This window comes from Pieris brassicae, chromosome 4 (assembly GCF_905147105.1).
Source record: "Pieris brassicae chromosome 4, ilPieBrab1.1, whole genome shotgun sequence".
Taxonomy (NCBI): domain Eukaryota; kingdom Metazoa; phylum Arthropoda; class Insecta; order Lepidoptera; family Pieridae; genus Pieris; species Pieris brassicae.
Window position 1 is genome coordinate 12,912,508 of NC_059668.1, and position 24,023 is coordinate 12,936,530.

At 32.2% G+C, this 24,023-nt stretch overlaps 2 protein-coding genes across 2 annotated transcripts in view; one reads left to right on the top strand and one right to left on the bottom strand.

Moving 5' to 3' along the window:
* The window catches only part of LOC123708768 (protein peste-like), a 39,940-nt gene extending 25,818 nt beyond the window's left edge, over positions 1–14,122 (bottom strand). Inside the window, exon 1 of the mRNA XM_045659642.1 lies at positions 13,993–14,122. The gene's annotated coding sequence lies outside the window, so the exon portion shown is untranslated. The remainder of the gene's footprint in view (positions 1–13,992) is intronic.
* An 8,446-nt stretch (positions 14,123–22,568) lies between these two features.
* The window catches only part of LOC123708769 (protein croquemort-like), a 30,217-nt gene continuing 28,762 nt past the window's right edge, over positions 22,569–24,023 (top strand). The window contains exon 1 of the mRNA XM_045659644.1: positions 22,569–22,766. Coding sequence (XP_045515600.1) covers positions 22,653–22,766 — 114 coding nt within the window. The 5' untranslated portion in view covers positions 22,569–22,652. The remainder of the gene's footprint in view (positions 22,767–24,023) is intronic.

Below are 24,023 nucleotides of genomic sequence, written 5' to 3' on the forward strand. Positions count from 1 at the left end.
TAAAGACTGTTTCCAAGAAAATAAAAGAGGCACAGATAATATTTAAATCATCTTATTAATAAATATATATGTATTTCCTTGTTCAATTCCTTTTATCCTTTCTTTCTTTTTCCATTTGCAATATTTAACACTTAATAAACATAAGAATAATTCAAGCAATGATCCTGTTACAGCTTTATTATTTGGTTAAAATAAACGAAAACGGTGCTGATAAACTTGAGCTTTCATTTGTAATGAATATTTGTGCGAATGTTACATCATAGAAAAATACGAGAACATTTTAGCGAGCATTCTATCTAGCTTTCTATGTGTAAGTCAAATCTTCTTACGACCTTCAATTCTCCTAGAAAGAGACGGGGTCCTTTTAATTACAATCTCGTTATTTCCGGGCCTAGACAGCTCGGTTTTAGCGAGAACAGCTCGACCAAAATAAGGTTTTTCGCGTGACTAGCGCAAAGGCGTCTCGGACGGGTTAAGCCGTTGCGTTATAAGAACATGCACAGCCTAAACTAAATCTGAAAAATCTACAATCGAGCAATTAATATATGGTATATATTTAGTATTCGACCAGTTAGTCATTTAAAAGCGTTGAAATAATGGAACGCGCGACAAAGTGACAAAACTGGTTGTATTAAGCATAATGTAAAATAGTTGCAGTTCTGTCAACCATTCCTTACTAAAGGTTTACGAACTTCTTACGTGTGTATTTTAGGTTGAAGTTGAAAATTAATATTTGTGGTGTTATCTTTCAATTCAATCAAAACAAAAAATGCACCACGCAATGAATCCAGTTCTTTCAATTGGTGCCTGGGACAGATGTTGAGAAGCTTCTGGCCAGAGAAGATGAAAAACTACAGGAACAATACTGGGAAATATCAGTCGACCACTAGATCTTATGTAGCAAGCTCAGATGGATCAGACACATTAGACTCGCATTTTATTCGCAGATAAGACTTCCCAAGCCAAAAGAAAACGTAGTATTCCTTTCAGTTGTGGCCAAACACTATTGGATTGACATGCCCTGAACGCGATGGCGTAGCACTGTGGACTTTCTCTGCCATACATAGGGCCGAAGTCGAAAATAATCGAAAATACCTATTCTAAGGAACCAAGTACTTCTAATGAAGAAAGTATCTTTCGTAATGAGTTCGTTATGATTTCAACATTATAACGAAAGTACTCATCTCATTTCGTCGAAGTTCGTTCATACAATTTGACAGAAAGTGACTGTCTTTTCGTTATTCTTGTTTTGGTGTCATTATTAGAGGTTGGCCGCCAGCCTCTTGATGCGTGTCTTGTCCTGTGGCAGATGCAGCTACTCTTCCGAAGTCGTAATATCCGTCCTTTTTTCTTATAGTTTAAAAAAGAAGAAATTAGATTTCGTCTTTTTGAAGTAGAAATTAAACGCGTATCAAATATTTTATTTGTTTTGGGGTGTATAAAGATGGTTATAAATACTTTGCCATGTCATTTTTCGATTAGTCTATCGAAAGTGTCGATCGTGAACTAATGGTACAGCGACAGTCTTATATTATGAATGCATTGATTATGTAAATAATCAGCCTTGTGGCCATTTGTGTCGTTATCATCATGCCTTTAAAAAAATATAGCATTAATAAGCTATATTTTGTCTTTTTTTTTAAACTTTAAAACTCTATAAATAGTTCCTTAAATATTCAAAGATAAGGAACAATTTGTTTGACTTTTTGGCTTTGCTTAAGCAAGCATTATTCCGTATCCGCATATAACTTTCGCTCGAACGCTGAACGAGAACATCGCGAGGAAACCGGCGTGCCTTAGACCCAAAAAGTTGACGGCGTGTGTCAGGCACAGTAGGCTGATGACTTCATGCCCATTAGATTGACAAATGATCATAAAACGAATACAGATCTGAGGCCCAGAGCTAAATGTAGGTTGTAGCGGCATTGATTTTTTTAAGATGTCTTAGTTTAATTTTGGTATTACTAAGTTTTCTATTTATAAAAAACAATTATTACTTAACGTAACCTGTTTCACATCATAACCTAAAAATCACAACTTTCAGATATCTAATTAATCCACGTAAAACTCAGTTTGGACACAACTATAATTGTTCGTTGAGACAAGAGGACTTCGATACTTTTGGTTGCCAGCTGTGTCAATAGTCAATGTTTCCTAGTACATTAAGGTCCCAATGGAGGTTCCATTGGGACCTTAATGTGGATGACGTCATCATTAAAAAAGATTGCTAAGCCCACAAACAACTGGCTCCACCGTCACGTGAATGTAGAGGCTATTTAATTTCTGGACACCACGGGCCATAGTGAGATAATTCAAAACGACAAAATCATTTGAATTATTGACTTAGAGTTAGTTCCCGTAAATCTTAAGTGCTAAACAGTGAATAAGAAAATAGAACATAAGAAGTGTCTTCCGCTTAAGTAGTGGATGACGCCATAAGTATTGGTTTAAAATTAGGTAAACTTTTTAGTCTTAAGTTCGGCTAGATCGTAATGTTCCAGAATGATGTCACAGTGAAGATACGTGTATTTAAAAAAACATGTCAGTTGCTATATGTTGACCGAGACTTTTAGTAAATATTTTAGAAAAATTATAATATGATGTTGTGTTGTTTTATTAGATGTGTATGTAACGTAAATTGTTTCCGCTTAAGAATTGTTAAGTCTCAGATTACTATCTATAATGGTAGCTTATTTTGTTAAAAATAAAAACCATACGTATTCGTTGCTTTTATAACAAAATTTACCTTAGAATGTTTACAGTCCTTTATTTATTTACATATTAAATCTTGATGTGGCGGTGGAAAACAAACTGAACATTGCCACGTTATTTATAATGTTATTGAGGCGTGGCGAACTGTGACTATTTCACATGGACCGGTGTGTAATTGCAGCCGAGATTGACAGCTGTCAAATAAAGGTCAAAAATATATCGTTAATATCCACGTGATCATATTGGAGTGATGGCTGGGATTATAGCCGTAGCACTTTCGTTTAAAGAAGGCGAAAATTTGTCATTAAAAATTCCAGCTTTAGATTGCTAGTACATTGTTCTGTTGAAATGTGTCTTGTTATAACGTAAATTTAAAAAAAAGTTAATCTTAGTAATTCTCAATATAATTTTAATGTACTTATGAAATTGTGTAATTTAGGATTTAACAAGTGTAGTAATAATTACTTAAATATTCGTAAATCGTTTTAGGTAGGTTAGATCCCCGGCTGAGCCGTTATACTTTCTTTCTATGTGCGCATTCAAATTCGAGCGAATTTGAAAACATCGTGAGGAAAACGGCCTTAGACCCTAAAAAGCGACGCTGTATGTCAGGCACAGATTACGGATCACGGACAAATGATCATGAAACAGAAACAGAAATCTGAGGCCCAGACCCAAAACGATTGTACCGCCGCTGATTTATTTTATTTTTAAATAGATGTATTACAATTGAGTCAATTATGTTAAAATATGTGGAGTAAAGTTTATTAATTTCCATTCACAATTTATGAAATCATTAGTGACTATTGTGTGTTAATTAGCACAAAAATGCTTTATATCAAATTATAGTAGATTATACAAGTATTTGTACCCCGCTACTTATAAAGTATTCCGTTACAATATGACAATTAGGAGGATTTCAGTTCCATTTCTATGGATTGAGGAAAATTCACACAAGACAGTCTAGTTGTTTAAGTATGAGGATAAAGATTAGACCTCTTTCTAATTGAAATGCATCAGACCGTTACGATTTTTACATTAATACATTATTAATGTTACTTGATCAGTTTATTAAGTAATTACAGAAATGTTTATATTTATACTTGCAATTGACACTATTAATTACTGATAATAACAATCAAACATACACTATTTACCATTTGCTTAACCTACCAAGTAATACCAAATTAAAAAGAAATTTAAAACCAGTTAAAGCTATCAATCACGTTGTTAATTTCTATTATAGATGTTTAAAAGAGTTATGTTTGTTGATTAATGGTTTTAGGAAAGTACTGGAAACACAGTCATTATCAAAATTTGCTAGTAAAACAAATTAATCATATGTTATTTTCAAGGGGGCATTGCAATAATGAATTTATTAAGACAGTGTTGTAACCTTTTATCTATATTTTTTTAGAGTTTTATGAACAACATCTCTAATGTGTCAAAACCATGCGCCAAAACGCTTGGCGATGCATAAACTCGACAGGGTTGTCCCGAAAGTACTCTTAACTACCAGTCAATAATTAATTTGGTAACAGAGAAGCTATGTATTATTATTAAAAACTTATAATTATTTACATAATACTTTTTTCCGACGTTTCGCGTGCTTTTCAGCGTGCGTTGTCACGCTAACAGAGAGTTGTAACACCACTAAATAATTATATAAATGAATGAATATAAATATACATGTAAAAATTGACGAAACAGACGAAAAAGAGTAGTGGAGAGTCTTGCATGTGTTTTTGACTGCTATTTTTAAAATATCTACATATATATAGTAAAATAAACGCTATCTAGTAACTTAGAAGCCTAGCAAATTTTAAACTAAACTAAAAATGGAAAGACAATATGTGACCCATAGGTTTAAGGACTAAGAAACGTTTTTTATAGAACAAACAATTGGCTCACCTATTGGAAAGTGATACCACCGACTATGAACCCACTCAATGTCAGAGGGCTCGCCATTCCGTTGACGGCTTTTAAAACCCCTACCTAAAGGTTAGGAGTATTCTTCTTAAACTCTGTACTTTGTTTATGTAAATAAGCAATTAATAATATAGAATTTTTACCCAGTTATAATATGTGGTAGGTCACTTACAATAAGTGGTACGTATGGCCTTAGGGGAAATCACGTAAAGTGGTTTTCGCGATGGAAATTTCTATCATATTACGATTTCATACCGGTTTCCGATACACAAATATACTGTATTTACTTAACCTACATAGTAATAATAATAATTATACATTGATAAATATAAAATTAAACAAATTTAAAACGTTTGGTACTTGTCCCCGCTGTATTGCGATACTTAATCGTTCAGAATCGTTGGGTCTGACTGACTCACTGGGTTCCCTGTACTAACAGGTGACAACTTTAATATTAATTTAGAGCCTGTACACTTCAAAGATGGCCGTGGCAGTATCTGATGACAAGGTCGAGCACGGCGGCCTTATATTTATATATGGTTAACTAGATAGAAGATACGCAATACCGCGTAAAAACGGTTTTAATAAATAATTAAATTTATAAGCTATCTATTACTTTATTTGAATTACGTACGATTTAATTACGTTCGATTCCCAGCTGTGCACCAATGGACTTTCTTTCTATGTGCGCATTTAACATTCGCTCGAACCGTTAAGGAAAACATCGTGAGGTGATTTGCTTGGCTTAGAAGGCTGATCACCTACTTGCCTATTAGATTAACAAATGATTATAAAACAATTACAGATATCTGAGGCCCAGAATTAAAAAGGTTGTAGCGCCATATATACATTATGTTAATAACAAAAAACTGTTTGAATTGCCGCCTACAAAAACACACGAAACTTATTTTAAAATTGGTAATTGTTATTCATATAAGCTTATACAATTAATTTAATAAAATCACACCTTGTCATTATATCTGGGCCAAGGATTTGTATTTTGGCATTGTCTTAAGTATATTAGCGCTGAGGGTAATACGTACTGTTTTAAAAGTAAAAGTCTAAAATTAATTAACAATACTTTTTGACTTTTTAGCTATGGAAAATAACACAACATTATTTACTCTGCTAACCAGAGAGTACCATTGTGGCAGTGGCCATTTCCATACAAAATCGTTTCGCAGGCGTTATTGAAGAAACAAAAACTCAGACCACTAGGCTAGATCTAACACGGGAGAGGTTCTAGTAGTTCTACTGAAATAGTGTCTAGTAACGATATGTTATAATAATCTGTATGTATTCGTGTATTATAATAACTCACAACATGTAATATAATAATAGTTGTATCTTGCGAACTAATAAGCGTTATTATTATAATTAAAAATCATATGTATACCATGTATACCATAGGGTGACCTTGAATACACAGACGCATCATGGCTGATTCATCTTTGTTTTCAACAGAAGTTGTGACTTAATATATCGAAATGAACACGTGTAAGGGTTTTTGGACACATGACAGTGTCTTATATCTATCTATTTATTTGTGTTGAGTGGAACATTTTGTGTGGTAATTATCATTCAAGCAAAACACATCGGCACCAAAGAAGCATGAACGTACACATGTTTTTTTTAATTTAGCAATGTATCTGCCAAAACGCTTGGCTGTATTGGATAGAATTTCCCGAAAGATTAAGTTTACATGCGCAGGAGTAGTCTACCTACCTATCTTTTATACTACCATAGTCGTTACTTCAAGCTGACTCGTGATGCTCTTTGAGATTTTTATGTTATCTAAATTATCTTTGCATGATGGCTTTGGCATATAATAATGATGATCATTATTATATGCGAAACTCTAAAAGTTTTACAGTATATACACAGCCTTAGTCTACAAATATATATCATTATTTCTATATATATTATGTACATTGTTACAATACACTACGCAGTTAATGAACTACGCATTTCGCTAATTCAACTGCGTCTGTATATTTACGCAAAAAAATTAATGAACGTATGATAAAATTTATTATTTATATGTTATACTTATTATTATATAATAGACACCTTCGTGTACATACAATTTCATCCCCATTCAAACCAGGAAGCAAAAAGCGTGAAACCGAACCGGCTAAAAATTCTTGTTCAACTAGGCCAAAGCCTCATAAGCTTGTAGAGCTTCCATGATCACGATTCAAACCATGACTAATTTAATTAATTGAATATAGATGATTATACAACTTAATAATCAAATTATTGAATGACGACTCACGAATAATCACTCGATTTATCTTTAGACTAAGATAATAAATATGTATAAATGATTACAAATTGACACGTGAATATAAATTTTTTACTAAAATTTAAATTCTGAATAACCAATCTACTTAGATGTTTGATTAAAAGAAATTAGTTTCTAATAAAATTTTGTTAAAGGTTATCTTTAAATGTACTGAAAAGAATGAAGAATGAAAGAATGTTCTGAAAAAGGTCATTGAAGTAAAATTTGTGGGGACGGAAAATAAAGGTATTGTCCAAAAATTAAAATTATATCCATACAAGTTTCAAATTATAGGAAAAGTATTCATATTGTCATAGCTGCATAGGAAGGAAGTTCCTACGACCTTATGGGAGGATCCTCGATCAGTCCAACCACTGACTAAATACACGTTCATCTTAAGTGGATATCAGAATTGAGGGCTTGAGAAGGTTTACCTAAAAAACGTAGTCTTATTTGTGAGAGTTTTACAGAGCAGAACATGTTAGTGTATTTGTTAACGAAAGTTGTTGCCATTTTTAGTTAATATATATAGGACATAGCAATAGCGTGTATGGTATGTCCTATAATAATATACAATGACAATACGCCATATCTTTAATGAGGTAGTCAAAAGGATATATGACTCGACCATAAACAAAGAAATAACAACTTGTCAACGATTAATGGAATGTAGTGTTATAAATTTAAAATTTAAGGACCAGATAAAAAGTACATTAAAAAGATATAAAACAAAAGTTGAAATGCATTGCAAGAAACTTAAGTGGTAATGGACAGACCACACCACCCGCAAAAAGGGTAAGAAGTTGGAAAGGGCTACCAGGTAAAAGAAAGAGAGGTCGCCCTTTTGCACAAAGATCTGACGAGCATGACGGTGGAGAAGATCGATACGATCGATAGAGAAAGAAGAAACCAGTTGAATAGAAACAAAAAAATATTACTTCTGTATAAAGTTGTGTGTATCTTATGTAAAGATGGATTAGTATTTCAGGGAATCATTAAGTCCTAATTATTATTATTATATATAGGTATAGTTAACTCTAAATTTATCGATTTCGAACCCTCCTTTCGAACATAGGACTATTATTACGTTATCGTTAAAGTTTCGATAACGTCAAAAGTTTGACAATTACTGTCAACTTCATAACTGTCACTGTTAAATGCAATATGAACGTGGATTGATAATTGTTTAAACTAATTGTTAAAGCTAATAGCCTAAAGTAATAAACGTCGTCTTAAATCTTACACTGCAAGGTCAGTAATCTTTTCATATCCATTAGCATTAAGTAGATTGATAAAAATATTTTGACACATGAAAAACGACACAACCGTTATACCGTCAAATTACTTTTAAAAGGGCTTTGCAAATCTGAATTATTAAAAACCTTTTAAGCCACCAGAATCGTGTTTTAAATAATAACTGACACATTTATCCGTTATTACTTCAGTCAAGTAAGAGGTTTTGGTGGTGCAACAATAATTACAGGAAAGTAAGTAGGTAGTTCACGCAGCCTGCCAGAAAGGCAGTTTGGGATCCATACTTTTTCATAGTTTAATGCAGTGATTCCCAAAGTAGCGACCCCTAGGAGTCTATGACAATCTGCAAGCGGTCTACGTCAGCGAAAAAAAATTTGGGGGTCCACGATAGTGGATTTCAACACATACACTGATAGTACATATTTACATACATCATACTATCTTATAATATCATCAGGTTCATCCTTCTCACTAAAAATATTGCTTATTTTATTTATAGTTTATTTTATGTTATTTAATGTTACTTATATTTTACATAACAGATACAAAAATTTATTTTGAGTAGTTTTAGTTTAAATTCAATTAATAAATTAAAATATGTTTTACTTTAAGTTTTTAACACTAAACTTCACTACAATTAGAAATTAACAGGAAATCAATATTAGGTAAGTAGGGGGTCTACCCAACACGAAAAAACATGGCAAGGGGTCTACGACACAAAAAAGTTAGGGGAACTCTGCTTTAATGGTACAAAAACAATACGAATATTTGCCAGCTTGATAAATAGAACCCATATGAATCGACAGTTGTTTATTGCTACTAAAGCGCTTTAAATTAACTTTTATTCACCTTTTTCGATTTAGAGAGACCTAGAAGTTGGGATGTAATAGTGCTGCTAATTGACAAACGGATAGTAAAAACTATACAATTATGACTTTAATACATTATGATGAATACATAAAGTTTTTTTAGAATAATTTAATTTAAATTTTAAAATATTTTAACAACCAACTGGAGTATAGTGATGGTAAATAATTTAATAATAAACAAACGATTAAATTTAGAAAACAGTGAAACCAAAATCTTGCATTTAAACCTAAAAAAAAATTATGACAGTGCAGTTCTTATATTTCAGCGAATTTTGTCTATTTAGGTGTTTTTTTAACGAGATGATGAAGCCAATTTAAGTAATTATTAATTATATTATTATCAGAATACAGTTTCAGAACTCAACGAAATAAGGAAATTGCCTCGGTAACTGTGCTCGCGCAGCGGACGTATCAATTGCGTACGGTCAGTGGCTGCTATATGCCACTTGACATAAACATTCCGCCAGACCAAGATTATTGTCTCAAGCAATCATCCTAATAAGGGACTTTATGTGGACTCATTGTACGCTATATCAGTAGTCATCTTTGGTACTGGTATTAAATTTTTTCTTAAATAAAATAAATAACCATTCAGTAAGCATAATGCCATTTTAAGAATTCTACTCCATAACAAAAACAAGTATAAAGAAGTTATAAGTAAACATCGGCTTGCCTGACAATGATTGCATAAAGGCAGAGATATTTCAGCACCTTCCAATAATGTTTCTGTGCGAATACATTATGTCTCAGCCTCGAATTGATGAGGCATAGACCAAGTGCTAGACCGGCAAAGGTTCAAAATGCAAGGGTCAGTTTGGATCGCTACGCCAGCAAATAAGTAACACAAACCACGTAAGTGATGGTAACGGCCTTAGGAACATATGTATAAAGGTTTATTAATAACTTACATAAGATATTTTAAGCGTATAGCTCAGGGTTCTTAGCAATCCTAATCATAGTCGTGCCGAGCTCCGGCTATTAACCAATATGTGTGTGTAACACATGTTTGTTTGGCGAATGAAAATTATGAGACAACCGGCAAATCTAAAATACAAAAATTGACGATAATTTAAATTCCAAAATCATTTATTCATTTAGGTAACAATGTACACTTATGATAAACATTTACTGGTAGATCTCAAATCAAGGGCGTAGAACGGATGAGAAGGACTGGCAATAAACTCTCCGCCACTCTTTTTAATCGCCAAGTTTTTTGTTTTACATAATGATTGTAAGGAGCGAGCCGTCTAGCAATGTGAGTGCGCAACATCAGGTGAGCCTCCTGCCCGTTTGCCGCCTATTACGTAAAAAAATGATTTGCAACCAATACGTGTCAGGTACAGCATGATAGCACCTCACAGGAATTTTTGAATTGGAATGATGCACGAAGCGAAATGATACATTCGTACATCTTTTTGTATGTTGAGTCTCGATTACCCTAATATATCGTTGTACTTGTTTTAAGTCCGATACACGCGCACTCAGTTCGCACCGGATACCACAATCTGAGACAAGTAGGTAATGACCGTATCCGGTCAACTCTGGGAAGACAGAAGGGTCCATTTTGAAACACCTTGAATGAAACTAGAATTGTTGACTCAAAAGGTTTGTATGAGTTACCAAGTTATTATGTTAATGTAGAGTAGACTACAATGCGATAGGTAGAATTACTAGTGATATATGGTGTTTAAATCGTAGTGACTTTTTTCGACGAGTTTACAACTTTTCTGCTAACTTCGATTTTGTTACCTTTGGAGAAGAGAATGTCGCTGATTAAAGATTAAAGGGAATAACGCGTTAGGGAAAAATGATGAGTGTACATATTTTCTATTGTTAGTGTCGTTTTAAGGCGAATTTACATTGTTGAATAGATTTTTATCTGGTTAAGCCAAAAAAGTATAACTTCTAATAAGTACATACACGTTTTTTATAAATTTGTTTCAATTTTCTTTTTATTTAGTTTTAATTATTTTTATTAAAACTATGTAGGTTAAAAAAATTGTAAATACAGTATATTTACTGATTTTAGATTTCTTAAAAGATATATAAAATACAAGAAATTAAATGCGTATTTTGCTTTCCTCAACCGCGATATTAATTAGGTGCTAAAATGCATAACATTCGTATGTACGACAAATTTCGTAAACACTGGCTGTGTATGTATTCGGTGCAATAAATAATACTTGTCCGTTGGGAACTTTCAATGTTACATACGTACAGCTAAATCTACAGGGATTTTCCATGGCTAAATAAAAGTACACGGTAACATAATCTGTACTAGTATAATAATAACAGATATATAGAGTATATATCCTCATAAGATACATTACGTTACCTTTATAATAAAATGTACATATACATAGATTATAGTCACGTTATTTTACTATAAAAGAATAATATTCTATAAAATTTAACGTAATACGTAGGAGCTATTGACTATTTTATGGTCTTATTTACGAGGTATTACATAATCTACTGACTTCCTTAACTATGTCATCCATCCAGTTTCTGGATACACAAATGAATATAATTAAAAGCTTTGATTAAAATGGCTACAATTTGTGTATGAATTTCCTGTGCTGTTCTGTGTGCTTTTTTCAATAGTAAATATTTCGGTCAAATTACAGGCACAAGTTTTGGAAAAACAGACCAGAAAAAGCCTCTAAATACTTTAAACAGAAATAATATTAGCTCTGCATGATATAATCCAAACAGATGTTTTCGGAGATTATTCCTGTCTATATTTTATTGAAGGTTATCTTATCTGGTCTTACAAAGAACTAGCAAACAGAACTGCGTAATATGATACAAGAGAATGCATTTGAAGTCTTTTTATCGCATTATTAATAACTGATAATACTAGTGGAATTATAATGTGACTTTATCACTGATTATTTTAATTTTTCGATACTTGAAAACGGCGATCTTTCTTGGAAATGGTTTAACATTATTTATTAATACATGTTTTTTAGAGATTCCTAATGTAAAGTGGTATAGCCATGGACCACTCACATGTCGACCATTTGTTTTATTTAGTTTGACTCAAGTGTTGATAAAATCTTTATAACATTCTAGCCGACGTCAACATCATCATACATAAAAATGAACAGGATCAAGTGGTGCATCGAATGGCGGATGACAGAACCCCAAGGTGTCTACTGAATCCACAACCTGGAGGCAAGATTAAATGCGATGAAGTGGTCAAGGACCTCGAAACCTTGGACGCAAGAAGCAGACGAGATGAATTACGATGGCGAAAGATTTAGTGAAGATAATGAAGCGTTGATAACAATAAATACTTGTTGCATTAATAAATATAGACCAAACAAAATACACAAACATTAATATAAATTTAACTTGAATAACATCTATTTTTGGTTTATACCTTTGAATACCTACCGTTTTAGTTATCATTTTAACTTTTTTAAATCACAGCATACTTTTCAGCAATGATTTTGAATTTTTTGAGTGTATTTGCTAGATTACCTGTCAACTACCGCTATACATCTTCGAGCGAATGATTTCTTCATGCAATAGATGTGTCGGTTTTTTATCGTTATTTAACGGTTTTCGTTTGACGGACGGACGGATTGTTTTTAATTTTTTTTAAGATTACTATTGGTTGCAATTATTTGACTCTGAAAATCAAACCAAGATCCTTATACCACTAATAAGTATATTTACATGTTAGTATTTACATATCAGTAAGTGTGTAATCACAGATTTTAAATCGCCTCACAGAATTGCGTGTGAACCTAAATATATTTTTTTATTAGAACATAGTCGTGACAAAGTAAAACCCAATAAAACCTTAGAATACAGCAGTGTGGTACTGAATTTCAATGACCTTCAGTTATACCTTGGGTAACGTAAATAATAAATGATTAGCTTATCAAAATACCTATTTGTTATTTAGAATAACATAGTGTTTTTATCATCGAAAACTACCCAACTCTGGCACTTCTTAAGCTTTCTCTTTCTAGTTATTTTTCCAATTTTTTGGTTGCTATCACTAAATAGTTCTAAGTTGCCCAGAAGTGATTGAAAACAAAAAAACATCGCATCGCTTTTAAATTTCGAACTGAATTTTTAACAACATTTTTAGAAGTTCATATTCTCTATGGCAATATTTTTATCAAATGATCATGTTATGGTTACAATTTGTTTATTAAAACCAAAAAAAAACAATCTAATGGAATTCAGAGGATCATCACAGCTCCTTTGAAAGTTGACGCTAGAAGGCTAACTCAAGCCTGGCATAGCTAACCAACCAGGCATTTCTGCATCTGCAACATCCGCAATCTCGTACTTTGTAGAATAAGATCTAAGGATGTCACCTACTAGACTGCTAGATTTGTGTGCAGATGAGAGAAACGCTGGAAGTGCTAAACTTAGAGCGGATAGGGAGCGTTGCTTGGTTCCAAGAAGATGTTACAAAACGAACGTTTTAAAATAGATTCCAAAGAAATTATTAAAAGCTCATCCAAATCACTTCTGATTATCCAAATTGAATCACTCATAGTACTACAGCGAAATACTGAAGTTAAGTTGGGAATAAAAAGACATTATTTTAAAATGAACATTGCTGAGTGTGCGGTGATATCCAAAAGACGGTGTGAAAGATCTTTAACGTTCGATATTGTCGAGTTAAAGTATTCTTTAAAATCGGTGCCCGTACCCCTTGTACGTACAGTGTTTATTTTTATATTTGGGGCTAAGGAATTAATTTTTATTGAGTCGTCGGTGTCAAATACTCGCTATAGATATATTTCACTTTTATCAAAATTTAAGGTATTGAAATAAAATCTGGTATAATATTATAGACATATAGTCTAAAAGTACAAGTACATAATTTATTTATATTTACTTCATGTATTATAAACAATTCACGTTTTTGTGAAATGTGGCGAATAGACAATGAATTTATTGTTATCTATGTCTTACCTTATTTGCGAAAGATAAAGTTATATTTCACGAAGAGAATTCACAAAAATCACTCGGCTCAAACACATTGAAATTTTCGCGTTTATTTTTCAACGTTACCAGCACGAGTGTTGTCGATAACTAATCAATTGTGACTGAATTGAACTAACAATATTAGATAAGATCGTCCATGTACACCTCATTTGATACAGCCAAGTATATATGTATGTATTTAACTATATACATGCTTCCTTGTGCAAAAAAAACACAAAATAAATATGTTGAAGAAAAAACAAATTTTTAAGTTATATCTGTTATACATATTGTATTTAGATGAACAATCAAAATGCTAGACTTTAGATTTTTGTCGACTTCATAAACCGATTTTAAAATAAATACTTTCTCACGTTGTGACTGACAGTATGTTTATAGCTTGTATGAAGTAAGTACATTCAACCAAAAAGGCATCGCGTGCCTTGCATCCTACTAGATTAAATTGGTTAATTTAGTAAGTGGGCATAAACGATGCTATCTTAGTATTTATTTAGGAAAGATTAACTTCGTCGTATCTTTAAATACCAAGCACTGACTCTGACACTATTCTTCACCTAATTCGCGGTGGAACATTAAAAGGTGCAACACCAATTTTGCTTATAAGGAAATTTAGACCATGACCATAAAACAATGGCAAGGAAATGATAGAATTTAAGATACAAATAACGCATTAGACTGAGTACCGCTTGTACTTATTTTGCGCCTGTAAAGAATTTCTGAGCAAATTTGCAAAAGAACAATGGCTTATAAAAAGTTGATTGTACCTATGAATTATCAAAATGAATCGCAATGCCAATCGATATGCAATCGATAGGCATCATCTTGTGTCAATTTTAACAATATATAATTGTTTTAAACTAGTATTATGCTTTTAGAAATAACTTTACGCTTCTATCAAACTACTTAGTTAAAGCTAATCCTAAATTAATAAGCATTGTTCAACTGGTAAAAAAATAAATAAAATGTGTTTATTATGGAACATAAGATACAAGTATCACTTATTCCACGTCAATAAATTTAAATAAGTAGACATCAGACCCTACTCATCGACAAAGAAGGAAGTAGGCCAAGAGAAAAAGCCGGCGTAAAAAACTCTCGGTTCTCCTTTAAAATCGCAAATCATCACTTACTTTTAAGCAAATATCGCAAATTAATTAGAAGTAGCCTGTCTAGCACTAGTCCCAGGCCATTTTATCAACTAGATGATCGTTAACTTTGTAGTAAGCCTTTTTACATAGCTTTTCTTTAATACATTTCTTAAATTTATTAAAAGGCAAACATAAAAGAGCCTCTGGGATTTTATTAAAGATCCCTTTTCCCAAAAAGGAATTACTAACTTTAGATAGTCTAGTACGGAGAAATTGCAGCCTGCGTTTGTTCCGAGTATTAACATTGTGCGTATGTTCTATTCTAGTAAACTTATCACTATTTTTGTATACATACATAATATTTATCAGAAATATATTGCGAGGGAAAGGTAAGTATATTAATTTCCTTGATTTTATCTCTCAGAAATTCCCTACTTTTTAAATTATATATTACTCGAATATCCCTCTTCTATTTGACAAACAAAGAATTTCGCACTAATAAGAAATGCATATTTTGGTGGTGTGTGCTGTTTCATAAGGACTAATACTTGCTCTCATAGCCCGATGATATTTATTAAAGGGCAACACATCATATACAATGCCATATCTATAGTATTTGTGACAAGACATCATTTCTCAAATACATGACAATTAGGGTAAACATAAATGTTACCATAAAAACGTGTATGTACACGCATTGGAAGTTATACTTCATTGGCGTAACAAGATAAAAATCTTTTCAAAATTTTTATCTTTCGTCTTATTATGTGTTTGTAGAAAAAACGACACTAACTATAGAAAAAAAATACTCTCAACATTTTTTCCTAAAAAGACAAAAGAATTATTTACTCAACAACTTTAATCAACTTTTTGATAAATAAATACATTTAACAATAAGCAAAAATTACTAGTAAAACAGCAGATACGCACTTACTAGTTGAAGCTTTTTTCAAATCGATCAGACCATGAATGATTAATCAGTACGATCAAAGCACCTTCAGATTAGAGCATACATTTATGTTTACAAACGAAAAGACTAGAAGACCAGACCTCCGAGCTGTGAAATTGAAACTGAAATTTATTTTTGAGATATACCTGAGTTTCATGAGCAGTGTTGGCCTAGTGGCTTCAACGTGCGAATTTCATCCCTGAGGTAGTAAATTCGATCTCCGGCTGTGCACCAATGGATTTTCTTCCTATGTGTTCATTTTACACTCGCTCGGACGGTGAACATCGAGAGGAAACCGGCTTGCCGTAGACCCAAAAAGTCGACGGCGTGCGTCAGGCACAGAAAGGCTGATCACCTACTACTAGATTAACAAATGATCAGAAAGATCAGAAAATCAGAGGCCCAGACCTAAAAAGTTTGTAGCGCCATTGATATGATATATATATATATCATACTTGACTTTCATCGTAATGTAGTCTCAGACCAGGAACCGTTTCCGTACTAATCCTTAACTCACTTATTGTGCATAAATAAAAATGCCGATTTAAAAGCTGTCATGGGTTAAAAGCAATTAAAACTTTATTGAATAATTTATTACCCAACTTATTACCAGATAATTATTATGAGCTTGGCTAATAAATTAAATTATAAAACACCCGACAAGATGAACGATATGTAGCGACATCTAGAAATTGAATAAATAAATAATCTATTTGCAAGAAAGTTGTCCATTTAGATCAACCAATTACAAAAATCCACACAATCATTAATTTTCAATGAGTCACATAATAAGAGCATCAAAACAATGTCATAATAATAAGTTATGTTATAAATGGAGTGGTCTATAACTTCTTCTTCTTTCGATCTTCCACACTTAGGTATACCTGCCGTTTTGTATTAATTATTTTCGTTTTGTATATAATATAGTTCAAATCATCGACTCGCCAAAAACTGAAGCAAGCTAAATGCTTCAGTTTTTGTAGCATTTGATGCATTAAGCTTAATACACGTTATTTTTATTAAGAAAAAGAAACATGACCTAACGAATTTTAAAATCTTTTACTGTAGAAGCTCTTTATGTCGAAAACATCCAAAGCTCTTTAAATTTTTTGTCTCATTCTCTCCGAGCTCCAAAACCTCCGTTTATCTAAATCTCAAATATGGCGAGGGGCTGATGGCTGGCCATGCGTCATACTCGTGAGCGGGTGCTACTTGTGGTGACTGGTCTGACTTTCATTGATGATATTAGTTATTTCGACTACGTATTTGCGTGTTGTTCCCACGAGAATGTAAGTGCGTACTTCTATTTCACCATGCCTCTTGCTGATAGAGGACAAACAAATATTTTGGTACTTATTTTCTGCCGGTAACTGGAAAAATTAAATTGTACCCCCTATTTTATTTTACAACCTTTGCAACTGCTTTAAAAAGCCGGCGACGCTTTCGCGAACCCTTTGGCAATGTATCACTAAGCATCAGATACGCTTCCTGCCAGTTTACATCCTGTTATATTTAAAAAACTAATTAATTCGAAACTTTTAACGTCTATAACTCGAAAACTAATATGTTATCGACTTAATAAAAACATGTTTGTTACTTCCGTTACTTGAAATAGTAAAAATCTTTATATCTAACAGTCGAATCAAAAGCCGACTAAGTCAAAATGGTCTATAAGTCGAAGTTGTATAGTCGAGAAGTCGAGTTCGGGTTATATAGGTTTATATGAATTTAGCAAAAAAATACATAAAGTTTTGATCGTACGTGGGTAACACTGAGAATCATTAGAACTGGCCAGTTTCTAACATTGCTAATAAAAACTTTATTTTAATTTCAATTTTAGAACTCTTTAGTAACCTAACGTATTATATTGCATTCATTTGTCATTTGTTTTTGTGAATTGGTGAAATATCTAAAACTCTTGTTACACGTGAAAATGAACCTAACGCGAAAAACATTTCGGTTAATGATTTATTATGACTTTCGTTGTGGGTAGTTCTTACTCAACAACAAAGCTATAATAGGCTGCGTTTATCATTTCTAATTGAAGCCCATGTAGTGCCACTATTATATACCGTCATCTGATATAACATCAGTGCTGTGCGACGCATGATAGAGGAAGACAAGAGAGTGATAAGTATTAGTCAAGTTCAGAATATATTACACGTACATTTAGGCGTCAGGAAGCTTTGTACCAGATGGATTCCCCATACTTTAACCGACGATCAAAAACACCTTCGGATAGACTGGTTGCCAAATGTTAGATAAGTTCAATGGCGGTAACTCAAATGCTGTATTTGACACCGTCACAGATGATCAAAGCTGGAAACCAAAAGACAATCAGCTCAGTGGGTGTTTCCTTTCGAGGATCGGCCAACTAAGGCAAAGAAAGAAAGAAGTTAAGGAAAAAAGATGATTGCCTCATTCTTTGGTCGGAAAGGTCACTTCGCGACAGTTGTGTTAGAAGTTGGAAGGACAGTTACTGCAGTCTGGTATGTCAATTGCTGTTTGCCTGTTGTCTTGGAAAAAATTCGACAGCAGCGCCATCGAAGCAGGATCCTTCTTCACCATGACAATGTTTCAGCGCACTCCACAAAACGGACTGTTGAATATTTGACTTTGGCAGCTGTCGAGAAAATGAGTCATCCGCCATACAGACCTGGCGCCCTGCAACATTCATTAATTTCAATTTAAACATTCATTCCCAAGAACTAAAGATTTAAAGAAGAAGCCCTGAAGATGAGGTGAAAGTGTCATAGAAGAGAGCCCTAAGGAAGAAAGATCCTACTACTTTTCTCAGTGGTTCCATCGAATGCGACGATGACTTCGAAAAACAATAAAAGTATTGGCAACTTTCTACATTAAGCCGTTTATCATTTTGTAACCATTTTCAGTGTTACCCAGGTATCTATCGCATTAAAGGCATATTATATGGGATGAAACTTTTTAATAAAACTGACACCGTTTACAAAGTCATTCTGACTTGGATCTTCGTAGTCCTTTACTCGTAGAAGAAATCTCTATGTAAATTTTATTTATTAATTATTTTATTATTAAAAATTAATCGTGTAGGATTTACAATATTCTTAACCTACATAGTGTAATTAAAATATAAAAATAATAAATAGAAAATTAAAACCAATTTAAAAAGTTTGGTCCCTGTGGCAGTGTTACAGGTACGCTGGATGCATTTCCTCATTGTATTGCGATACTTATACCTTGAGCGAGGAAAGCGCCAGCCTTATCATCGGTACCATCCACCATGCGCCAACTTCAATTAGCGCCTGTGCATTTGGATCCCACGGCCTAAGAATCTCTACTTCAAAGGGAACAAAATCGAATTTGGAGAAGAATATATATATATATATATATATATATATATATATATATATATATATATATATATATCTATATTATTGATACTTTATTTTATTTACTCCTTTTCTCTTAATGAATACCCGACATCTCCGTTGAAACTTGGTCTCCATGCAAATAAATAATACACTAAAGTTCTTTTCGTATTTATTTTAATACTTTCTTAATTTGGACAACAATTTTATTACTATAAACATTGCCTAGTATACATGCAGCTTTATAAACATTAAATCACGCGAGTTTTACTGAAGCCTATAGAAAAGAAAAGTTCCGAATGACTGCATCCGTAACGAAGCTATAAATCATACATCAGTAATGTACTCGCTTAGTGCAATAGTTTTGCAATATTCCAAGAATTTATGATAATAGCTTGGTATTAACTACATAGTAAAATTCGTTTTAACATCTAAGGTCGGGAAAAAAGAGAAATCTTGGCCGATTAGTGGGGGTGGTACTAACAAATTTAAAAGATTTTTCTTTTGATTTGAGATTGTTTAGACCAAAAAGCGCATTTGGACTGATTTAGTTTTGTAGTTAAGGTGGTATGTTTATGTAATGAATTCTTTTTTCATCATTATTAATTCTTTTTTTCATTGACGAATAATTTTAATACAAATAACAGTTTAAAATTTTCCCAAACCAATCCTTGAACCCAGACCTGTATCTACCATGATAGGTCTGGTAAACGCCTTTCGCACGTGATACACGCTGGCCTTAGCTTCAGATTAAGGGTCAGTCGGATCTACCGTACCGATCGTACCCTTAAAAAAGAGTTTATTGATAAAATAGATCCAAAGACATAGTCGTCTATAAGCCTGTATCTATTGAATGATCTGTAGAACTCTTGTGGTACAACACTCTTTTGATAACAGATTTTATTGTTTTAGAACGGACCATCGTCGTAAATTATTTACTATTATTTCATAATTTAGCGTAAAGTAAGAAAAATAATAAGACTGAATTGTATTTCATCACCTCTTTATTGTCTTTAAATTATAAGCACTGAAAACGTTTGACACTCCAGTTAATATTGAGACAGTAATCTTTAGGATAACAAATCCATTTACAATTTTTTAAAATAAATAAGATATTATTTCTTGAAATCTTATCTACATTATCATAAAACAAAAGCTTACGTAAGTATTTAGATTGGAGCACAATAAACCTTCAAGTTATTTGTTCAAACTTAACCACTCCCTTCTTTCTTTCTTAAATCAATCTGCGCTCTTGAAACTAGAGAACTCTTTTGTATATTTATGTCTTACTGGGTTAACATTGCGGTGAAAAGAGACGTTAAAATAATCGAATTAGTTTCCTAATATAAATTTTATTAATGACTAGCCCACAGTTTTGTGTTGATTTTGTACGATTTGCAGTTTTTTAATACTTTTAAATCTTCTTCAGGAATGACACTATTTATTGGTGAATTTATACAATACAATTTAGAATATTTTTTTTTTATTAGTTCATACACACAAAGTATTTACAGCAGAAAACCATGATTCATATCAATTCCGTATTTCATTCTTTTTCTTTGTGTCACTCTATTTATAAACCGGTAAACATAGAATATCGCGTTATTTACGAGTACAACTAAGAAAACCATTTTCCGAAATTTGGAACTAACTTCTTACAAGTAAAAAACGTAAAACATTCAACTCTGGGGGCATAAAAACTGCCTTCAAAGATTATATTGATTCCCATTCGAATAACTTTTTAGTAAAGGGATCAATGAACTACCCATAAAAGTACATAGATAGCAACGGTACATAATTGATTAATTAAATATATTATATTTTAAAAAAACTACTTTTCGTTACTCCCCCCTACAGAAAGTCAATTTTATTTAGAATAGAGCTGATGATATTTGTTTCGATTTATGGTAAACAAGTCTTATCACCGATATTATATAATTATCAGTTAAACTCTTCCTTATTGATGGAATTGATGAATGTTTTATTATTTGGAAGGCTATTTAGGCGGGTTACGTACGTAACTGGTAAATACAAAAATACATATCATTTTCTGAAACATATTTATTTATATATATTCTGATTGTTTCCAAAGATTGGGATGAATATGCTCAAGATAGATGGAGCCAGTTGGAGTAGGATTAGGTTGGATTCCATAACTATTTTAGTATAACATTTTAAGTTTGTGTATCTTTTGGAAAGCAGGCTGAATGTTTCAATAAATTAGGATTATCATTTTTAAGTTTGAAGCTAGTAAATTGATTGAAATGAAACTCAATTATCAACAAATTATTCTATAATCTGGATACATATTACCTTGTTCATTGATTAAAGTATAACGTAATGAAGGTAATAAAAATTGTGATTCGATTAAAGACTAAATACCAAATCTTTTTTTACATTATTTTCTTAAGTAAAACTTAAACTTCTTAAGTAACAATAATACTTTTTTTAAGTAAACAATTCAACATTCATGTCTTGTGTCTTGTCTTTTCGTTTGCATCAGCTCTTTGATATTTTTTTTATAGACAAGTATTTAGCCTAATTTGAGTAGTGCTTTTCTCGATCAACGAATCAGTATCTCAATAGAGCGAGAAAACGCTGTCATTAAAGGTATACTGCCACGGGGACCAAAGTATTTGAATTTGTTATAGATCTCTATTTATCCATTTATAATTATTATATATGTAGGTAAATTATAATGGAAGTACATTATATTTATAGAATTTATATATGAACAGTAATCAGCCTTTTGTATTCTTCTCGTCTAACAGATAGCTCAGAATATTGGTTCCAAGATATACTACTTGCCTCATGGTGTTAACCTGTCTCTTACAACTAACACTGCTTTCTTTATTACTCTCAGCTAATGTTGTATACTCCTGTGTCTCTAAAATGCAAGAAAAGACTCAAACGGTCGTTTGCCACGTACCGTACCAAAACACAACTCATCCAAAATTCTAAACCTAAATAAGTTATGTGAATTTATGAATCAAATTTCTGCATCGCAATTTCTTGCCTCCAGGCTGCAGAAACAGGATTTAGACGTTCAGTTTGAATACAGCCTAATACTTAAAAGACGAACTTATCTTCATGCGAAACCGCGTATTATCGGCGCAGGCGTGCATTCGACACTATAATATCAGTAGTTGGCACGAGCTACTTGCGCGAATTACTACATATCACTGCGTTCTGATGAATTATTTTTTTATCTATCTTTGATCTGTGATTTATATTCTGAGTAATATGGTTGTGTACAGAAAACATATTTTAGTGATGTGTGCTGGTGTTGCGCTAGTTGTGTTTGGTGTTATTTTAAATTGCAGCTGGTCTGATATATTTCTCTCACAAATTAAAAAGGTACCTAAATAATCGTTAAATCGCTGTATTGCGTTTATATGAAAATTATCGTAAGTTAATTATTAATGACAAAATGTTTATTTCAGATTATCCTATTATATTATTAGTTAGAGTTAGTAACAATTACGTATTTGTTGCTTAACAGCATTTATTGTTTAGTAAGAACAAAAAATACAACAAAAAATAATTAAACACTCCTATAAAAATTAACATAAATACACATGCAATTGATAGCATTGATAGAGTGCAGCTTAGACTGTTAGGTGAATCCTAGTATGTTTAAATAAACTAAGGATGATTTTACTTAGAATAAACATCATTGCTACAAAATGTAATGAATAAAAATCTGCACAATTAGCCATATATAAACAGGTACGCAAATGTCATGTCAAGTCAATGTCAAGTTCAGAACTTTAAAATCATGCCATAATAATAAGTTATTTATAATTGTTGTCAAACTTCACACACGCTATAAAGGGACTTTGCTTTTAAACATTCAGTAACCTTCCCCTTGAAAGCGTAGAGTACAAAGTAACGTTTTAAATATTGTGTTTTATATATTTTATTATTATTATTTTTTTATGCGAGTACGATCTTAATAAAACTCCACTAATGAATATAATAATAATATTATATTTTTTCCTAACTTTTGAGACTGCCAATTCAAGTCAATCAAGTTAACAGAAATACAATAAATTCTTACTGTTAATACAATAAATTCGTAATGTCTTAATTAATTATTATCATTCATTTAAGTTACTTACTAAGCGTAAAAAGATAATTATACTAAATAATAATATATACAATAGTATCGAACATTTACGAAACTTATACATAAAACTAATTCAAATTATTAAATACATTTAACTAAGTAATACCTAATTCCGATGTGTTGTGTGATGAAAGCGAAGTACGTGAACTTGTGTATGTGGGTTGTACTCATGATGGAGATTATTTAACGCTATGGATATTATTAATATTCCTTTAAAGCATATACCGCGATACCATAAACAACGAGGCTTAAATAGTGGTCGTTATAAGTCCGGCTACGCGATACAAAACAGAGATTTTGCATAGTTAGTGTTGATGTGAGGAACGTGATACAGAACGCGAGTTTGGTAGGCAGGAACACGGAAGTGTAATTTTTCTAGTACTACTGCAGAATCATTAAATCGTCAAGAGCCCATTGCGTCAATGTTAAAATGAATTAAGAGATGAATTTTATCAAGTTGTTTTTATTCTTTTCAATTTTTTCTT